The 21,121-nt window shown below is 46.7% G+C and overlaps 1 protein-coding gene across 2 annotated transcripts in view; it reads left to right on the top strand.

The window, feature by feature from the left end:
- Window positions 1–7,240: 7,240 nt before the first annotated feature.
- The window catches only part of LOC309561249 (ras GTPase-activating-like protein IQGAP2), a 506,552-nt gene continuing 492,671 nt past the window's right edge, over window positions 7,241–21,121 (top strand). For both annotated transcript variants that reach the window (XM_082265047.1, XM_082265046.1), the window contains exon 1: window positions 7,241–7,393. In XM_082265047.1, coding sequence (XP_082121173.1) covers window positions 7,348–7,393 — 46 coding nt within the window. In that variant the 5' untranslated portion in view covers window positions 7,241–7,347. The remainder of the gene's footprint in view (window positions 7,394–21,121) is intronic.

The raw sequence follows: 21,121 nt of genomic DNA, 5'->3' as shown, positions 1-21,121 counted from the left end.
GTCAGTGGAAAGAATAGTGCCCCATTATTGGTGTCAGTGGGAGGAATACTGGCCCATCATTGGTGTCAGTGGGAGGAATACTGCCCCATTATTGGTGTCAGTGGGAGGAATAGTGCCCCATTATTGGTGTGGGTGGAAAGATTAGTGCCCCATTATTGGTGTCAGTGGAAGAAATAGTGCCCCATCATTGGTGTCAGTGGGAGGAATACTGCCCCATTATTGGTGTCAGGGAAAATAATAGTGCCCCATTATTGGTGTCAGTGGGTGCAATAGTAGTCCAAGGGTTGGATAAGGCAAGCAAAAAGTCGCATCCTGCCCCTGGGCCGCAGTTTTGAGACCCCTGCTGTAGGGGATCATTTTCAAGTTTCCTGGAGTTGAGCCTTAAGTAGAAAGGTGGGACGGTGCGATTGTGATCAAAATCAGGGACAATTGGGAGCAATGAGGGCCTCATAGTGTATAATCATGGCTGTGATTCAGATGGCCTGAAAACAAACCATACAACATACGGTTTACCATTCAGTGCATTACTTATTGCACCATGTGGGAGGGAGAGTAAGAAATACCGAGCACTGAAAACACCATGACATCAGGACAGAATCCTGGCAGTCTATGTCACCAACCATTATGCAACATGAGCAGCATATTAGTAAATAAATAAACAAGGGCCACCATCAGTTTAATATTTAATTTGTTGCTTTTGTTAACTTATACCAGTACTACGGGACATTTGTGACACTCCACGCTGGACCAATACTGTCAGTCATCACAACTGTCATGGACAACAATGTAGTGACATTAGATCCCAGTAAAATATACGTGTTTATCCTTTGTAGTTTGTTAGGCAAATAGTTACCTAATTTAAAAGTTCCCTACTGCTTCAGAAAGGTTTCCAGTCCATAACATGGAAAAGGATGAGGTTCTACTAGAAAAAAAAATGTTTTTTTCATTTATTATTGCATCTGAGCACTGCTGATCTCCTGCAGCCGCTTTGCAGCCACTGACATGCCTGTGCAAAGGCCTCTTATAGGAAGCACAAGTGACAAGGTGACAACGCAGGAGAGCAATTGGGAGGCAAAAACAAAGCGTTGTCACCCAGTAAAGGAAGTGCCTAAACACGGACAAGGTATTATTTTTGTTTTTTTTATAAATTCTTTATTAGAAAGAGATTTAAAATGCAAAGAGTTGTTACATGTGGGAACACATCACCAGGGACAGAGTCAGTCATGCTGGAGAAAGGCTTAAGGAAGGCTTACAGGCTCTTTCACACCATACATGCATGAAAACCGATGCAAACTGATGGGAAAACTGCCCAGATTTCACTTGCAGAGACATCGGTTTACATCAGTTTTCATGCGCTTCCAGGGGCGTAACTACAGGGGTTGCAATTGCAACCGGGCCCCATGCTCCAGGGGGCCTGTTCGGCTCCCCTGTACACCTGGATAGGAGGGGCGGTGGGGGCAGCATGTAGAGAAATCAATGTCCTCCTTTTTCCTCCTGTAGCTGCAAGAGGAAAATGAAGGAGATTGGTTCCTCTGTATGCTGCCCCCACCACTCCTCCTATCCAGTTCACTTGTATTTTGCTGTCTCTGGGCCCCTGTGTGCTCCCCTTGTCCCCCCCCCCCCCCCCACTGTGCTCCCTTCCCTCTCCTGCCAGTTGCTGCAGGGAATGGGTCACAATAGAGAACCAGGAAGGGGTCGGTAAATATGTAATTTACCAGCTCCTTCCTTTTCTGAATGGCCAGAGTCATAGTCAGTCACATTGTAAAAAAATAAAATAAAATTATAAAAAATAATACAATTAAAATACCAAAAAATACTGACAGCAGTGGGTGAACTTCCAGGATCGCAAAGGTCACACTTGCGACCGGGCCCTGACATTCCACCACCGTGGGGAGGCCCCAAGATGGCAGGAAGGGGGCCCACTGCAGAACTTGTGAAAGGGTCCTGCTGCGGGACCGTAATAAAGGGCCCCGCAACTAGAGTAAAGGATCCCAGGATCAGTGGGAAGAGCCCCAGGCTTGAAAGGAAGGGCCCCGGCCAGGGGTCCGGGGGGCCCTTCATGGTTTCTTGCACCGGGGCCCTGAAGGTTCTAGTTACGCCTCTGGCTTCAGTTATGTGCCCAGTTCACACCTATGTTAAAGTGGAGTTCCACCCTATTTTTATACTTACCTCCATCTTCTCGCTCCGGGTCACCTGAAAAAGAAATGGATAATCGCATATTTTTTTTTTTTTTACTTACCTCGTAGCGAAGAAAATATACTTACCTTACTTCCTTCTTCCTCCTTCCTCGGCCGCGGCCCGCCGTCACTTCCTGGCTCTGCAATGATTCCTGGGAGCTGGACGTCATAGCTCCCAGGAATCATTGCGCCTGCGCCGGCCCCGACGTCAGTTCCGGGTCGCGCGCGTCATCCCCTTCTAAACAGCTTCTGGGCATGCCCAGAAGCTGTGGAGGGATGACGCGCGCGACCCGGAAGTGACGTCGGGGCCGGCGCAGAGCATCGTGGGACCAAAGAAGGCGGAAGAAGACGCCGAAGAGGACGCGCTGGCTTCAAGCTGCCCACATCTGAGATGGCAGCGCTGGACAAGACGTTTGCAAGGTAAGTATTTGTCCTAACAGGTAAGTGCAACCCGGGACAGATCAGAGGCTATCCATTGTGGAATGCACTAGCCCTGACTGTCCCGGGGGTATTAAAAAAAAAAAAAAAAATCCAGGGTGGAACTCCGCTTTAATTTCATGTCAGTTCTTTCCCATGCAGAAAATTTCATACACGTTGCAGATTCCTGCGCAGAAAAAATCTGCATGGAAAACCAGTGTTGTGGTGTGAACAGGGCACATAGAGAAGCATTGTTTTTTTTTTTTTGTTCCCTTGCAGAACACATGCAGAAATACTGACGTCTCTGCACATGGTGGGAACGACGCCTAAGAGGAAACATAATGAACATTCTTGTGTCCTTGTCTGAATAATGTAACTCTGTAAACGCAAGTTTATCCCTCATGTAAAGTGGAACTTTCACACTATAGCGATGACAGACATTGCATGTGATTCGGAGCTCACTGCTCCTAAAATCACACGCGATGTCTGTGCGATTGTATTGTTTGGCTGAATTCACATCTGATTCGGACTGAACATGCACAGGACCCTTTTTTGGGTCAGCAGCAGAATCAGATCGCATGGTTCACACCAATGCGATTCGATTCATATCCGAACTGTCAGATCACACTGCGATATGCGAACTGGTCTGGGGGTGTCGTTAACTTTGTATTGACACCCCTAGCGATTCGCATATAGCAGTGTGAACTGTCTGCGATTTGAATGCGATGCAGGAGCCCACAGTGGATTCGCAGGGTTCCCGCATCGCATATGTGTAAACCGATCCTTAGTCAGAAAATGAAGTCCTGCTAGATCTCTTCAGTCTGGCCCATTTTGCAGGTAAAGCTATGTAAAACATTAAAAATAAGTGTCTATGCTGATTACAATGTCTCACCCTGCTCTGCACATGCTCAGTTGTTTTTCCATTTTAGGCCCTGCAGAGTTTGTAGAGGCCGATCTGCTGGCATCCTATAGCAGAATTAAACCCTTCTATCCTTTACAGCAGGGGTGGGGAACCTTTTTTCTGCCAAGGGCCATTTGGGTATTTATAAAACCATTCGGGGGCCGTACAAAATTATCACCTTAAAAATTAGCCTGTTATATTTGGTCAAACATTTAATTAACTCACCCTTAATGTGATGGCTGCAACTGCTTCTCTTTGGTGAGGTGTGTGATGTTAGCTGGTATTGATGATGTTGCAACATTTTCCAGGTTTGCATCGGTCAGTCTGGAGCGCAGACGACTTTTTTGTGGTGGTAAGTTTTGAAAAGAACTGCTGGCAGGTACTGCTGGTGGGTATAGCTAGCTGGTACTGCTGTGGGTACTGCTGGCTCAGGCTGGTACTGCTGGCTTGTACTGTGCTGTGAGTACTGCTGGATGGTACTGCTGGCTCAGGCTGATACTGCTGTGGGTACTGCTGGCTGGTACTGCTGACTCAGGCTGGTACTGTGCTTTAGGTACTGCTGGCTGGTACTGCTATGGATACTGCTGGCTCAGGCTGGTACTGATGGCTGGTACTGTGCTGTGGGTACTGCTGGCTCAGGCTGGTACTGCTTGCATGTACTGCTGGCTGGTATTGCTGTGGGTACTGCTGGCTGGTACTGTGATGTAGGTACTGCTGGCTGGTACTGTTGTAGGTACTGCTGACTCTGGCTGGTACTGCTGACTCTGGCTGGTACTGCTGGCTCTGGCTAGTACTGCTGGTTCTGCTGTGGGTACTGCTGGTTCTGGCTGGTACTGCTGTGTGTACTGCTGGCTCTTGCTGGTACTGCTGGCTCTTGCTGGTACTGCTGGTTCTGGCTGGTACTGCTGGCTCTGGCTGGTACTGCTGTGTGTGCTGCTGGCGGGAAATGCTGGCTAGGAGAAGTGTAGCAGCGCCATGCTGGAGAAAGAGGTGATGTTTCCTGTATTGGTCACGGGCAGAGTGCATTTGATATCACTCCGCCTGTGACTCACTCAGACTGTCATAACGGAGCAGGAACTATACAGGAAGAATCGGCTCCATTCTGACAGATCAGCTGAGAGACACAGACTCAGCTGCATGGGGGGCCGGACCAGATGACTTACCATAGATTCCCCACCCCTGCTTTACAGCCAGGGAAACTGACTTTGTTTAAACTGCAAGTGTCATGGTGCTGCACATGTGATCAGTTATGACACCAGCCATTTGATGGTTTGACAGTTTGGTTAAGGACACAAGCAAATTAAACTGTTAAATCAATGGGTTTAGTTCTATTTTATGATTTACTGTTGTTTGGGGCTTTGGGCTTCAGCAAAATGGCAGCCTCCAGCAAGAAGCAAGTTGTTATGGGTAAAGTTCTGCTTTAATTTACTGTAAGCAGCGGTCACATGATCATCCAGTGTCGGGTACATTATTTCTGGATGGGTCCTTCTTCCAGGTGTCTATATCATTGCCTGTGATAATTCCTTTTTGGCTGGCCAGCAGAGGGGTTCTCTCAGGATCTAGAAGAGGACTGATGTCAAACTAAAGGAGGTGAAAGTGACTGGCCAGTGAGAATTAAAACAGAACTAAACCCTCCTATTCTTTACAGCCAAGGAGGCGGCCATCTTATCCTCTGTTTGATATGCAGTTGTCACGGCGCTCAGTTAGTGATCAGTTAGTGGTTCCCGCCAGTAAGGGGCATCATAAAAGGCCCTGGATGAGGGGACTGAGGTGAGTATAGCTGACGGCGTGCCTTTTTTCTCTTCATGGAATTCTGATTTAAAGGGTACCTTTGTCTTTACCAAAAAAATCCTGTCTATGCAGGTAGATAAAAGCAAACTAGACAACTCTGACTAAAGTTGGATAACTCTCTTGCTTTAGGTGTAGGCCATTTGGCAACTTCATGAAGCATGACTGAAAAACTACCAGAGATGGCATCATCTTATCCTGCCATGCTGCTAGGACATTGCTAAGACACTCAAAGCCATTACTGCTCACCCCCACCATCACAGGAGGAAGCTCTCAAACCCCCACAACATATGTGCTCCGCTATCTCCTCCATTGCAGCATCGCTGGGCTCACAGCTACTACAACATTGGAGAGAGAGAGAACGCATGCAAGGGGGATGGAATGGTCAGGTAGTGTTCCTAGCAAACAAGGCAGGATGAGGGGGATGTCATCTCTGGGAGTTTTCTAGTCAGGCTTTGGGATTATGTAAATGGCCTACTCCTATAGCAAGGGCATTATTTACCTTTAGTCAAAGCTGTTTGTTTTTATCTACAGGCACCCCTTACCTGCATAGGCAGTTTATTGGTAAACGTGAACTAACCCTTTATTTTCAATTTCAGGTATGTTTTATTGCATTGTTACATTAAGTCCAACCTCCTAGGATCCATGTGGAAGCAAGGAGCCACTGCTACTACAGGGATCCTCACTGTCCTCCAGATCTCATTCCAAATGACTGCCATGCTGCATGGTAACCACAAGAGGGGCATAGTAACCACAAAAGGGACAGATCAACCACAAGAGGGGTATAGTTACCACAGGAGAGCCATAGAAGCTACAGGAAGGACACAGCAACCACAAGAGGGCATAGCAACCACAAGAGAATAGTAACTACAAGAGGGGCACAGCAACCACAAGAGGGGCATAGGAACCACAAGAGGGGCACAGCAACCACAAGAGGGCATAGCAACCACAAGAGAATAGTAACTACAAGAGGGGCACAGCAACCACAAGAGGGGCACAGCAACCACAAGAGGGCATAGCAACCACAAGAGAATAGTAACTACAAGAGGGGCACAGCAACCACAAGAGGGGCACAGCAACCACAAGAGGGCATAGCAACCACAAGAGGGCATAGCAACTACAAGAGGGGCACAGCAACCACAAGAGGGGCACAGGAACCACAAGAGGGGTATAGTAACCACAACAGGAGCATAGCACTCATAAGTGGTGTATAGTAACCACAAAAGGGGTATAGTAACTACAAGAGGGGCATAGTCATCACAAGACTGGCATAGCAACCACAAGAGGGGCATAGTAACCACAAGGAGGTCTATAGTAACAACAGGGGTGGAATAGTAATCACAAGAGGAGCATAGCAACCACAAGAGGGGCAGAGTAACTACAATAGGGGGCATGGTAACTACAAGGGGTCCATTGCAACCACAAGAGGTCTAGAGTAACCACAAGATTGGACGAGGTGGAGATCTTGTCACTGCTTGCTCCTCCAATCAGAGAAAGGTTTGCATGCATTGAGCAGATGCAAAGTGTTCCCTGATTGGTGCCCTTGTAGGTACTATGCAGCAGAACCCAAAAAATGAGTGAGGCTGGTTGTAGTAGTGATGGTTGCTTCCACAGGAATCCTATAGGTATGGAATATGTAAGCCGGAACAATGTAAGTGCAATGCACACATTTCCATATCCTGAACTCAGCGCTGATTTATTATTGTAATCTTGTTCTGTTTGACTGGAGTTCTAACATGATTTATTTAGAGAAGAAGGAGAAGGAGAAGGAGAAGAACTCCTCCAGCCAGGAGCCATGAGATGAGTCCCAGTGATGAGTGAGGTCCAGGTCCTCTTCTCCAGGTAGGTGGCGCTGATAGGTTAGTAAAGTGTAGAGGAGGAGGAGGGTGCAGGCAGCACCGAGGAGAAGGAGGAGGAGGGGGGAGGAGATCGCACACAGTCACTGCACAGCCTGAGAGTAACAGGCAGGAGAGGAGGGTCGGGGACTGATCGGGGGACTGTGATCTCTGGACTGAACATCGCCATCATCCGGGGATAAGTTGAAGGTGTCGGATCTGCACCAGGATGCACCATGAGGATGTCTCCCCCCTGCTACGACCCCGATATGGCTGTGAGTAGCACCTGTGTGATGGGAATGGGGACTCCCCGATCTGATCGCTCCCACGTGTAGATCGCAGAGTGCAGGGAGGGCGGATTGGTGCAGCACGTTGTCCGGGGGGATCGGTGAAGTTGGTAGTTTCCAGCCATGTGTGAAATTGCAGGTTTGGTTTGTGTGAAGCCAGGACTGAAAGACTTTGTGTCATCTCTGGGATTTGGGTAATAACTGTTCCAGGACAGCTGAATCGGTTTACATTATAAAGCTGCCCATACACTGTGCAATCTGATTGTACAACCAAATTTCAGCCATGCATTCAGTTTGCATGCTATCAGACAGGTTCTTGAATGTGGTGGTAGATCTAAAGCTGACTATACATTGTAGATCTACCATCAACTATGTAGTATAAGGACCTCCCTAATATGATGCAAATGGAATGGGGGTGTCGTCATATTACTTTTTGTCAATATAAAAGAGATTGTATAGTGTGTAGTCTGCTTTACAGATACATTTGACCTTCAAGGCAACCATTACCCAAGCAGGGTAAGGCAACAGGTTCACTGTAAGCCAACCTTCACATTGGTCTGATTTGTCAAATGGGAGCCAATTGCCGGCAATGGCACCGTCTGAACTTTGAGGCACCGATTCCATAAAGTAGTTTCTGTACTACTTTTGGCGATTTCCATAGACATCTGTACAGGAACTCGCACAGATGTCTGTGAAATCGCCCTTGAAATCGTTCAGCTGAGCTCCCACGATTTCAAAGCGCCTCAGTGTGAACCTGGGTTTAGATGGACTTCTGTCCAACAGACAAGCTGGAAAACTTTTGTTGATCCTCAGCTGCTGCTAATCAGTCTACCTCGGCTAAAGGATAACCTCACCTTGGGGGGGAAAGGAATAAATATGTCTATTTGCAGACAATAAAATGTAAATGTATTATTTTTTGGCTAGAAGCCAGTAGAGCATTACGCCCACAATCAGTGGCTCACGGGTGCAATGTCGGGCTCCTGCAGACACCTCCTCCAGCTTTGCTTAAGAACTTGTGAAAGGACTACAAGGGCACTGATCTTCGCAGTCCATTGTAACAACAAGCCTGTCTGCCACAGCGGCACATGGGACTTGTAGTTTTTTCATTCACAGATTTTCATTCATAGAACGCCAGTTTTTAAATGCAAGTGTCTGCGGGGGAGAGGAACCTTAAAGTTAGCTTTGCCCTGTGGCATGTGTGCAGGGTTTACCTTCCTGTCATTCCCATGTCACTCGGTTCAGCCAATAGGACAGAAGGAAAGTCCTGATTGGGCTGAGCCGCTAGAGTTGATGTTTAAGCCAGCCAAAGATGGAGCGATTTTTCTTTCCTACAACCATCACTTGATCCCCACATCAACAGAGTCAGTATTGATGGGGGAATCCCTCCTGGGGAGCCATTGTGTTCTCCCGGCAGGGAAGAGGGGGGGGGGGGTGCCATCCCCACCAGGAAAACAGTGATTACTGCTAGCGGCTGTAATAGCCGCTAGCAATAATCTCATGTAAAATCCAACAGGCTGGTTGAACCCAAGTTGATTGATTCATTCAGTCTGCCCATACATGGTTTGAATTTTGGCTGAACCATCTGAGACTTGCACTGGGCTACTGACCCCCTATGACTGTACTGTCACATGGAGCGGGTTGCATGGAAGTACGGGGAGTTTTGATTGGTGCAGGCACTGATTGAAGTGAGGGATGATGGGAAGAAGGCATTTGCTGCTGTGAAGGTCTACATTATACCAATCCTATTGCTTGGCCCTAACGCTGGGTACACACAGGACGTTTTTTTTGTTTGGCTGCACAAAAAACAACTTACAGATCGCCATACTTACACATCCGATGTTAGTGCAGCGATCTCCCCACTAAGCTATTGTGTTCTGACAGGGGGGCTGCCCCCCCCACACAGTAATCAGCGCTCGCAGTCATTGGCAGCCAACGCTGAACAGATGCGAGGAGTGTCGGTAACTGACAAACTGCCCATTTTTTGGCTGATTTTCAGCCTGTGTGTACCTAACTTAGGATGTAACATTTACTAAGTGTGTGGAGCAGACTGTACCAACCTGTACACGTTCGGCTTTTCACACCTCGCTCCTTGCACTGCTTTGTACCAAAGACCTGAAGTTGTTCCATCTGTAACTTGTCCTTCATGCCATGATGTTAGATTGGACACTAACGCTGCCCATACATAACGCTGCCCATACATGGCTCATTTGTTGTTTTCAGCCTCATGGCTGAATGAGAAAACTGAACCAATATTCCCATCCGTACATTTGAGGTGGATGGATGGACCCTCTCTGCTGTGTCTTTGTATTCTGACATTGGGGACTCTCCTGCTTCCAGAATACACTGATCAGCACTGTATCCCATTGGCTGCATGTGCTGATTGAATGTTGCTTTTCCAGCAGGACCATTTAACAGAAGATTGAAATGTGTCCAGTTCCTGCTGAATGGTGGCCATAGATGGAGGGAAATTCAGGTGGTTCAGCAGGGATTGGTTGAATTTGGATCAGTGTGTGGCCATCCTTGTTCGGTGGAAGTCCCTTCTAAAGCCTGCTACATACGATGACAATATCTGACGAATGATTGTCTTTTTTTTTTTTCCGCATGCTAGTCTCATATCGAAAATGAAGAGGTTAAACAACTTACGAATATTCTGATACGACAGAATACTAGTGCAGAAGTGATGTAATATGTTATAATGTATTCTTTCCTTTCTGAGCATACGTAGTCTTGCCTTTCCTAATTTTTCTTTTTTGATGAAAACTGTACTGATGAAACGAAAATCGAATGATCTGATATCGTACGGGAAAAAGTTTTGTGTAGTTTCCCGTACGATAGTTTTTGTGCTGTGTTGGAATTCTTTTGGCCTTATTGAATAATGGAGATTACATAAGGTGTGGCGTTTTAGCGGAGGCCCTGTCTCGGTCGCCATGTGCCCTAAAGGTGGCCGTACACTTTAAGAATGGGCCCTAAAGGTGACCGTACACTGTAAGAATGGGCCCTAAAGCTGGCCGTACACTGTAAGAATGGGCCCTAAAGCTGGCCGTACACTGTAAGAATGGGCCCTAAAGCTGGCCGTACACTGTAAGAATGGGCCCTAAAGCTGGCCGTACACTGTAAGAATGGGCCCTAAAGGTGGCCATACGCTGTAAGAATGGGCCCTAAAGCTGGCCGTACACTGTAAGAATGGGCCCTAAAGCTGGCCGTACACTGTAAGAATGGGCCCTAAAGCTGGCCGTACACTGTAAGAATGGGCCCTAAAGGTGGCCGTACACTGTAAGAATGGGCCCTAAAGCTGGCCATATACTGTAAGAATGGGCCCTAAAGCTGGCCGTACACTGTAAGAATGGGCCCTGAAGCTGGCCATATACTGTAAGAATGGGCCCTAAAGGTGGCCGTACACTGTAAGAATGGGCCCTAAAGCTGGCCGTACACTGTAAGAATGGGCCCTAAAGCTGGCCGTACACTGTAAGAATGGGCCCTAAAGCTGGCCATACTCTGTAAGAAGGGGCTGAACTAGAGAAATCTATTGATTTCATGCTAAGCGGTGCAAATGGATGAATCCCCTTCTGGTTGTTGTATTATGACAGTCGGTAACTGCGGCTGTTGGGATATCCGCTATTGATCTATCACCATTTGTTGAACAGATCGAATTTGGCAGGGTCGCTCACTGCGGGAATTTCAGCTGGTTCATCAGAAAATTTCAATCTCATTCACACTGGAAGTGACATACATGCATTTATAGGACATTTCTAAACGCATGTAACCAGGGTTTTTTATCAGTGGAAATGCAGTTCAGGCACCTCCTGCACTGAGTGTATGCAATAGCAAGGGGTGCTGGGGTGTGCTGGAGGGTCCTGGAGGGTCTACTGATGCCAGGTGCTGGGGGATCTATTGTTAGTGGGTAATGGCTTATTGTTGCTGGGTGGGGGGTCGATTGTTGCTGGCAGGGATCTACTGTTGAGGGAGGTGTCTATTGTTCCTGGCCGCTGGAGAGTGTATTGATGCTGGCGGGGAATCTATTTTTGTGTGATGGCCTATTGTTGCTGGGGGGTCAATTGTTGCTGGAAGGGATCTACTGTTGAGGGAGGTGTCTATTGATGCTGGCTACTGGGGGTGATATTTTGTTGCAGGGGTCCTATGTTTCGGGGGGGGGGGTCTATTGTTGCTGGGGGTGAGATATTGTTGCAGGGGTCCTATGTTTCTCGGGATCTATTGTTGCTGGGAGGAGGGGGTATATTGCTGCTGGCTGCATGGGATCTATTTTACTGCTTTTCTTAACCCCGATTTGCATACAAATGACTTAGCACAACATGATATTGGATGTAAACTGCGTCCCGGGCCGGTCAGAGCCTCGAATCGCATCAGCGAACACTGTGCTATGGCCGCATACAAACTGAATGATTTACCTGCATCCAGAACCACCATCTCTGCATGTAAACTGCATCCTGGGCCAGTCAGAGCCTCGAATCGCATGAGCGTTTACAGGCAAACAGCGACATCACCAGCCTTTCATTTGTACGGGGTATTAATCTGGCTGCAGCAGTTTGCACACAGAGTATGCATGGAATGGAGATAGTTACTTTGCTGAAAAGAACTGCAGATTCTTACCTGTAGTCCAATCTAAATGGGACCTTAGATACTCTGAACGCGTGTAAACGCATGTACATTTAGGCTTCCAGCACTCCCCTGTTCTTCTATCTTCCCTTCTCCAAACTAACAGACTGACTCCAGACTGCACTGTCCACTGTTGGGCCCTGTTCACACCTGAGCTTATTTCAGCTCGTAAAACGCTCATCTCTGAAGTCTCAAAACGCCCAACAAGCAGAATCCCATTCATTTCAATGGCCCCTGTTCTCATATGAGCGTTTTGTCGCCGAAACAAAACGCCTGAAGCTCAAACGTTCATGAGCTTCTTTTTTGGCAGATTACAGGCGTTTTTGTTAGATGTCAATGCCTGCCTCCAAACACCTGCAAAAAACGCCTGAAAATTATATGCTCAGGTGTGAATGGAGGCTTCACTCTTTCCTCTGAACAAAGTTCAGGGAAGCTGCACAGAGAGATCAGGAGCCAGCAAGTTAACAAATCGTTTCTTGGGGAATGTTTTTAGTCTATTGAACTCAATATGTTGAACCATAAAATGCTGAGAGTTGAATTCTACTTTAAGGTAATGCAGAATGGTACTTGCATTTCTCCTGTGCGGATTCTGTCCTTTTCCCCCGGGGGAATGTGTCTCTATTGGGCTGACCAGGCTTATTCACCGGATTCTGTCCTTTCCCCCGGGGGAATGTGTGTCTATTGGGCTGACCAGGCTTATTCACCGGATTCTGTCCTTTCCCCGGGGGAATGTGTGTCTATTGGGCTGACCAGGCTTATTCACCGGATTCTGTCCTTTCCCCGGGGGAATGTGTGTCTATTGGGCTGACCAGGCTTATTCACCGGAGTCGGTCCTTTCCCCGGGGGAATGTGTGTCTATTGGGCTGACCAGGCTTATTCACCGGAGTCGGTCCTTTCCCCCGGGGGAATGTGTGTCTATTGGGCTGACCAGGCTTATTCCCCGGATTCTGTCCTTTTCCCCCGGGGGAATGTGTGTCTATTGGGCTGACCAGGCTTATTCACCGGATTCTGTCCTTTCCCCTGGGGGAATGTGTGTCTATTGGGCTGACCAGGCTTATTCACCGGATTCTGTCCTTTCCCCTGGGGGAATGTGTGTCTATTGGGCTGACCAGGCTTATTCACCGGATTCTGTCCTTTCCCCCGGGGGAATGTGTGTCTATTGGGCTGACCAGGCTTATTCACCGGATTCTGTCCTTTCCCCGGGGGAATGTGTGTCTATTGGGCTGACCAGGCTTATTCACCGGAGTCGGTCCTTTCCCCCGGGGGAAAGTGTGTCTATTGGGCTGACCAGGCTTATTCCCCGGATTCTGTCCTTTCCCCCGGAGGAATGTGTGTCTATTGGGCTGACCAGGCTTATTCACTGGATTCTGTCCTTTCCCCCGGGGGAATGTGTGTCTATTGGGCTGACCAGGCTTATTCACCGGAGTCGGTCCTTTCCCCCGGGGAAATGTGTGTCTATTGGGCTGACCAGGCTTATTCACCGGATTCTGTCCTTTCCCCCGGGGGAATGTGTGTCTATTGGGCTGACCAGGCTTATTCACCGGAGTCTGTCCTTTCCCCCGGGGGAATGTGTGTCTATTGGGCTGACCAGGCTTATTCACCGGATTCTGTCCTTTCCCCCGGGGGAATGTGTGTCTATTGGGCTGACCAGGCTTATTCACCGGATTCTGTCCTTTCCCCCAGGGGAATGTGTGTCTATTGGGCTGACCAGGCTAAAGCCCCGTACACACGTACTGATCGTTGGCCGAACGATCGGCCGTCTTTTGTCCAGGGCTCTGTTGAAAACTGCAAAAGACTGCACACGAATTTTGTCGGCCAACAACAGCCGACTGCAGAAGTGATGTCATGTGATGGTTAACTGTCTTTTTTCTTTTCTGAGCATGCCCAGTCTTGCTCATCTGCTGTTTGTCGGCCGAAATCTGTACTGACTGGCGAACAATCGGCCGTTCTGGTGACGGACAACAAAAATGTTAAAGTCTGCACGACAGATTCTGTTAGGCCGAAAATGCGCTGTCGGCTGTCGGAAGCATCATACTAACAAGCCGACAATCGACCAAATATTTACGGCCGACAATCGGTACGTGTGTACGGGGCTTTAATCACCGGAGTCTGTCCTTTCCCTGGGGAATGTGTGTCTATTGGGCTGACCAGGCTTATTCACCGGAGTCTGTCCTTTCCCCCCGGGGGAATGTGTGTCTATTGGACTGACCAGGCTTAGTCACCGGAGTCTGTCCTTTCCCCGGGGGAATGTGTGTCTATTGGTCTGACCAGGCTTAGTCACCGGAGTCTGTCCTTTCCCCGGGGGAATGTGTGTCTATTGGACTGACCAGGCTTAGTCACCGGAGTCTGTCCTTTCACCGGGGGAATGTGTGTCTATTGGGCTGACCAGGCTTAGTCACCGGAGTCTGTCCTTTCACCGGGGGAATGTGTGTCTATTGGGCTGACCAGGCTTAGTCACCGGAGTCTGTCCTTTCCCCGGGGGAATGTGTGTCTATTGGACTGACCAGGCTTAGTCACCGGAGTCTGTCCTTTCCCCGGGGGAATGTGTGTCTATTGGTCTGACCAGGCTTATTCAGAATCATTGATCCATAGAGGTCAGAATCCTGACTTTCCACAATATCGCCTGCACAGTTCCTTTGGTAGTTTTTATGCTGTGTTGGAATTCTTTTGGCCTTATTGAAGAATGAAGATTACATAAGGTGTGGCGTTTCAGCGGAGGCCGTGTTCCGGTCGCCGTGTGTCCATTGGCGGAGGAGGGGAAGGTTCCTGCCATGCTGACACAGTCATTATTAGTACAGAATCTTATCAGCGGTGTCAGTGTGAGATTGGAATGACAGATCGCAGTTTGAGTGCCTGGTCTAAACACAATCCTACTGGGTGCTGCTGTCCTTGGATCTACCTTCACCAGAGTTCTCCCATTCTATAGGGGCTTAGATAGAAGATAATGTCACTGACATACATTGACAGATAACATCATTATACACTGCATATCATTTAAAGCTGAACTCAGGGGGAGCAAATAAATACAAGAGGAATGTTTATTCTTCCTTGATTCTTTGTGTGCTTTGTGTATTTCTTCCAGATCTGTGATGTAATCTTCATGTAAAAGAGACCGCTCCCTGCTGCTCTCTCCCCTTGTGCAGGGTGACTGGTCTTGGCTCCGCCTCTTATGTCACCAATTAACCACTGGAAGGTTGTATCTGCTTTTTGACCAAGCGCTGCTTTAATTGACAGTTGCGCGGTCGTGCGACGCTGTACCCAAATAACATTGATGTCCTTTTTTTATTCCCACAAATAAAGCTTTCTTTTGGTGGTATTTGATCACCTCCACGTTTTTTTTTTTTTTTTTTTTTTTTTTTTTTTTTTTGCGCTATAAACAAAAAAAGACCAACCATTAAAAAAATAACATACATATATACAGTGGGTACGGAAAGTATTCAGACCCCCTTAAATTTTTCACTCTTTGTTATATTGCAGCCATTTGCTAAAATCATTTAAGTTCATTCTTCTTCCTCATGAATGTACACATAGCACCTCATACTGACAGGAAAACACAGAATTGTTGACATTGTTGCAGATTTATTAAAAAAGAAAAACTGAAATATCACATGGTCCTAAGTATTCAGACCCTTTGCTCAGTATTTAGTAGAAGCCCCCTTTTGATCTAATACAGCCAGGAGTCTTTTTGGGAAAGATGCAACAAGTCTTTCACACCTGGATTTGGGGATCCTCTGCCATTCCTCCTTGCAGATCCTCTCCAGTTCTGTCAGGTTGGATGGTAAACGTTGGTGGACAGCCATTTTTAGGTCTCTCCAGAGATGCTCAATTGTGTTTAAGTCAGGGCTCTGGCTGGGCCATTCAAGAACAGTCACGGAGTTGTTGTGAAGCCACTCCTTCGTTATTTTAGCTGTGTGCTTAGGGTCATTGTCTTGTTGGAAGGTAAACCTTCGGCCCAGTCTGAGGTCCAGAGCACTCTGGAGAAGGTTTTTGTCCAGGATATCCCTGTACTTGGCCGCATTCATCTTTCCCTCGATTGCAACCAGTCGTCCTGTCCCTGCAGCTGAAAAACACCCCCACAGCATGATGCTGCCACCACCATGCTTCACTGTTGGGACTGTATTGGACAGGGGATGAGCAGTGCCTGGTTTTCTCCACACATACCGCTTAGAATTAAGGCCATAAAGTTCTATTTTGGTCTCATCAGACCAGAGAATCTTATTTCTCACCATCTTGGAGTCCTTCAGGTGTTTTTTAGCAAACTCCATGCGGGCTTTCATGTGTCTTACACTGAGGAGAGGCTTCCGTCGGGCCACTCTGCCATAAAGCCCCGACTGGTGGAGGGCTGCAGTGATGGTTGACTTTCTACAACTTTCTCCCATCTCCTGACTGCATCTCTGGAGCTCAGCCACAGTGATCTTTGGGTTCTTCTTTACCTCTCTCACCAAGGCTCTTCTCCCCCGATAGCTCAGTTTGGCCGGACGGCCAGCTCTAGGAAGGGTTCTGGTCGTCCCAAACATCTTCCATTTGAGGATTATGGAGGCCACTGTGCTCTTAGGAACCTTAAGTGCAGCAGAAATCTTTTTGTAACCATGGCCAGATCTGTGCCTTGCCACAATTCTGTCACTGAGCTCTTCAGGCAGTTCCTTTGACCTCACGATTCTCATTTGCTCTGACATGCATTGTGATCTGGAAGGTCTTATGTAGACAGGTGTGTGGCTTTCCTAATCAAGTCCAATCAGTATAATCAAACACAGCTGGACTCAAATGAAGGTGTAGAACCATCTCAAGGATGATCAGAAGAAATGGAAAGCACCTGAGTTAAATATATGAGTGTCACAGCAAAGGGTCTGAATACTTAGGACCATGTGATATTTCAGTTTTTCTTAATAAATCTGCAACAATGTCAACAATTCTGTGTTTTTCTGTCAGTATGGGGTGCTATGTGTACATTCATGAGGAAGAAGAATGAACTTTAAATGATTTTAGCAAATGGCTGCAATATAACAAAGAGTGAAAAATTTAAGGGGGTCTGAATACTTTCCGTACCCACTGTGTGTATATATGTATATATATATAATATATATATAATTTTTTTTTACTTTCTGCTATAAAACGCATCCAATAAAAAGGAAAAAAATCACATTTCTTAATCAATTCAGGCCAATATGTATTTTTGCTACGTTTGTGGTTAAAAAAAAAAAAATCCCATTAAGTGTATATTGATTGGTTTGTGCAAAAGTTATCGCGTCTACAAACCATGGGATAGATTTATGGACTTTTTTTTAATTTTTAATTTTTTTTGTTTTTACTATTAATGGCAGCGATCTGTGATTTTTAGTGGCACTGCAACATTGTGGCGGACAAATCTGACACTAAGTGTCGGTTTACACATATGCGATGTGGCAATTCTGCAAATCTACTGCGGGTTCCCGCATTGCACTAGACTCGCAGGCAGTTCACACTGCCGTATGCGAATCATTGGGGATGTCAATACAAAGTTAACAACACCCCCAGATCAGTTTGCATACCGCAGTGCAAACTGTCAATTCGGACACCCATGTGATCCGATTCTGGTGCAGACCAAAAAAAGGGTCCTGTGCGACTTTGGTCCGGATGCAAATTCAGCCATACAATCTGTATGGCTGAATTTGTAACACACAGACATTGCATGTGATTTGCAGAGCAGTGCGCTGCGAATCACATGGGATGTCTGACATGTTTGAACCGGTACTAAGTGACACTTTTTGGGGACAAGTGACACCAGTACATTGATCAGTGCTAAATAAAATCCACTGTCACTGTATAAATGACACTGGCATGGAAGAGGTTAACATTAGGGGTGATCAAAGGGTTAAGTGTGCTCCTAGGGAATGATTCCTAACTGGGGGGGGGGGGGGGATGGATGCACTATAGAGGAAAGCAGAGATCAGTGTTTCTGCTTAGCACACAAGATCTCAATTTTTCTCTGTGACAGAAGGGCGGTCTTCCTTGTTTACGTAGGCAGACTGCCTTTATGCCTCTCCTCGGAACGATTGGCGGGTCCGGGCAGCCATTGCGACTGCTGGACCCACTGATTGGACACAGCGGTAGCAGGGCTCCAGTGGCACATATGCGCGCCTCAGATCTCGTGCACAAAATCATGCACAGGTATGTTATTTTGCGCAGCTGGGCTGCCCTGCCACAGTATATATGGAGCAGGCAGTCCGGAAGTGGTTAAACACGCATCATTAAAAGTCACCTCCTCCCATGCTTGCTTCAGGACTTTTCCCGAGCCTCTCCTATCCTATGGAACTCCCTACCCTAATCACTTGACCCTCCCTTCTAGATTGTAAGCTCTAATGAGCAGGGCCCTCTGATTCCTCCTGTACTGAACTGTATTGTAACTGCACTGTCTGCCCTCATGTTGTAATGCGCTGCGCAAACTGTTGGCGCTTAATAAATTCTGTATAATAGGGAGAGCACACGTATGCTGGGGGGCACTTGGCAGGTAGGAGGGGCCAGGAGTGCCGGGGAGGAACCTGGACAGAGAAGTATCCGGGCTGCTCTGTGGAAAACCACTGCTCAGAGGAGGGAAGTATAACATGTTTGTTATTTTTAACAAAAAATAAAAAAACGAGACTTTAGTATCACATAGCAAGAAATGTAGATTTTAACATGTGAAAAAACGTAAAAACTGCCCTGTGTACAAGTAAAGTACCTGAATTCGGATTATTAGCTTCTTACAGTTCTGTAGAGCAGGGCAGGAGTGTAAGAAAAGAAAGGTGGTACAAGGAAGTGTTCATATCCTCATAGAAGCATGTTGATTGGAGGAGAAAGCAGAGAGATGAGCTCATCGCAGTGCTGCTTCTCCTCCTTTTTTTTTTTTTTCCAGTCACAGGCTGGGATGGGTCCACAAACATCTTGCTTAGGGGATATCTAATGGCAGAAAAAAAAAAAAGTGCTGCGGTGATAAAAACCCAACTCAATGCTTGGACAGGTCATCATTTTTATTTATTTATTTTTTTTTTGCAGTGCAACACATGACACCCTGTGCTGTGCTGGGGTTCCATTCACAATAAGGCATTGCAGTGCACCTATGCATATAACACTACTGGATCACTCTGGTGTGTGTGGGTTTTTAACGTGTACGTCAAGACAAACTAGAGCTACAAGATTAGTCGTTAAAAAATGCAATCTCGATTCACCTACCCCCCCCCCCAGCCCACGATCTTAAAATGACATGTGCTCTATTCAGAGATGTTCTCTGCTCACTCACAGCTGTGAAAAGAGCCTCAGAGACGGTTCACACTATGGCGACATGACTTCGGGGGCGACTAGTGAAGTGACACATAATGGAAGTCAATGCAAGTCGCTCCGACTTCGGTCAAAAGTAGTGCAGGAACCTTTTTTTAAGTCGGAGCGACTTGAGTCGCTCCTATTAGAACGGTTCCCATAGCACAGAATGGAGCACGACTTGTAGTGTGAGAGCCGGTTCACATAGGCGCGACCCGACTTTGCCGGGTGACCTGTGAAGTCGCGGTGCGCAGCTCGCACTGCGATCTCGGAGTGGCATGCACGGACTTCATATCATTGAAGTCTATGCAGGTCGCCCCAAAGTAGCTCAGGACCCTTTTTCTAAGTCGGAGCAACTTGTGTTGCTCCTATTAGAACGGGTCCACAGCTAATCTATGGCAGGCGACCCACGGCGACTTGTCAGGCGACCAGGTCGCCTGACAAGTCGCCCCAGTGTGAACCGGCTCTCAACCGGCAGTCAGGCAAATGTTTATCAACATTGTTTAGGGTCCATTCACACTAGCGCGACTTGTCAGGTGACTTGGTCGCCTGACAAGTCGCGGTGGGTCGCTCGCCATTGAATAGTACAGGACCCGTTCTAATAGGAGCGGCACAAGTCTGCTAGATAACTATAAACACAATGTTTTACAATGTATCATTTCATTCTTTTAGATCAAAGGAATGAACTTCCGTCTGCAAGTGAGGGCAGTTTACCCTCCTAAAGATTAAACCTTTTTCAGACAAAAATCTGTATTTTTTGCTTTTTTTTTTTTTTAGAAAGGACCCTGTCAGTTTTTTTTTTTTTTTTTTTAGCAAAGACCCTAGAGAATAAAATGGCAATCATTGCAATCTTTTATGTCACACTGTATTTGTGCAGAAGTCTTTCAAACGCAGTTTTTTTTGGGGGGAAAAAATACACTTTAATAATATAAAAAAAAAAAAAACTAAACCGTAAAGTTAGCCCACTTTTTTTGTATAATGTGAAAGATGTTACACCGAGAATCATGATCTTTATACTAAGTATAAAAATCAGGATTCTCATTTTATCCAGAAGGGTGCAGCTAAGACAAATCCTTTTTTTTCTTAATTTTGAATAGAATGGGAAGGGTTCATTCAAACCCCTTTTCAGATTTTTCTGATTTCTGAGGCTCCGTTAGAGGGATTCTTTCTCACTTTCTGTCCCAATGAACACTGTTTTACCAGACAGGGAGTAAGGGGAAATCTGCCACAGGACCACAGACAGAAATAAAGTCTGACAGGGGTTGTGTCTGTGTTGCTGTTTGACAGTTACTCTCACTTCCTGTCTGTCTGATAGGGCAGGAAGTGAGGGAAATCTCTCTGTGTGCCCTGGATAGCAATAAGTTATATTAAATCACTTTTTCTTCTTTTCTTTTTTTTTTTTTTTTGCAACCATTTTAAATCCCATATGAAGTCATTTACAGCGATGGAGCCTGTTGCTTATTTTTGATTGTTGGCTACCACTGTCTAGAACACAGAAGTGATATATGGGCTGTCAGGAGGCACTACAGCTCTGCAGGAGACAGAAGAATTTACTCCCCCCCCCCCCCCCCCCCTGGACTGCTAAGAAAACAACTTTTACTGAGGGCAGCCACTGGAGATTTTTGATAGGATTGATTAAACACTTGCTTTGAATTACACAGTCAAACCCAATAAAGTGTACGTAATTCCCATCTATTCAGTATGTTTGGCATCATGTCTCACTCTCTTCAGCATTCCTTAAAGTGTTTCTAAACCCACAACAGTAAAATCAGTTTGTATATGCAGTAAAGCATGCTTGTTATATTCACTGTGGAGCCTATGGGGTTAATC

The sequence above is a fragment of the Pelophylax lessonae genome, assembly GCF_965119305.1.
Source record: "Pelophylax lessonae genome assembly, chromosome: 1".
Classification (NCBI taxonomy): domain Eukaryota; kingdom Metazoa; phylum Chordata; class Amphibia; order Anura; family Ranidae; genus Pelophylax; species Pelophylax lessonae.
Note: the sequence above shows the minus strand (reverse complement) of the source record. Positions and strands in the feature narration are given on the sequence as shown.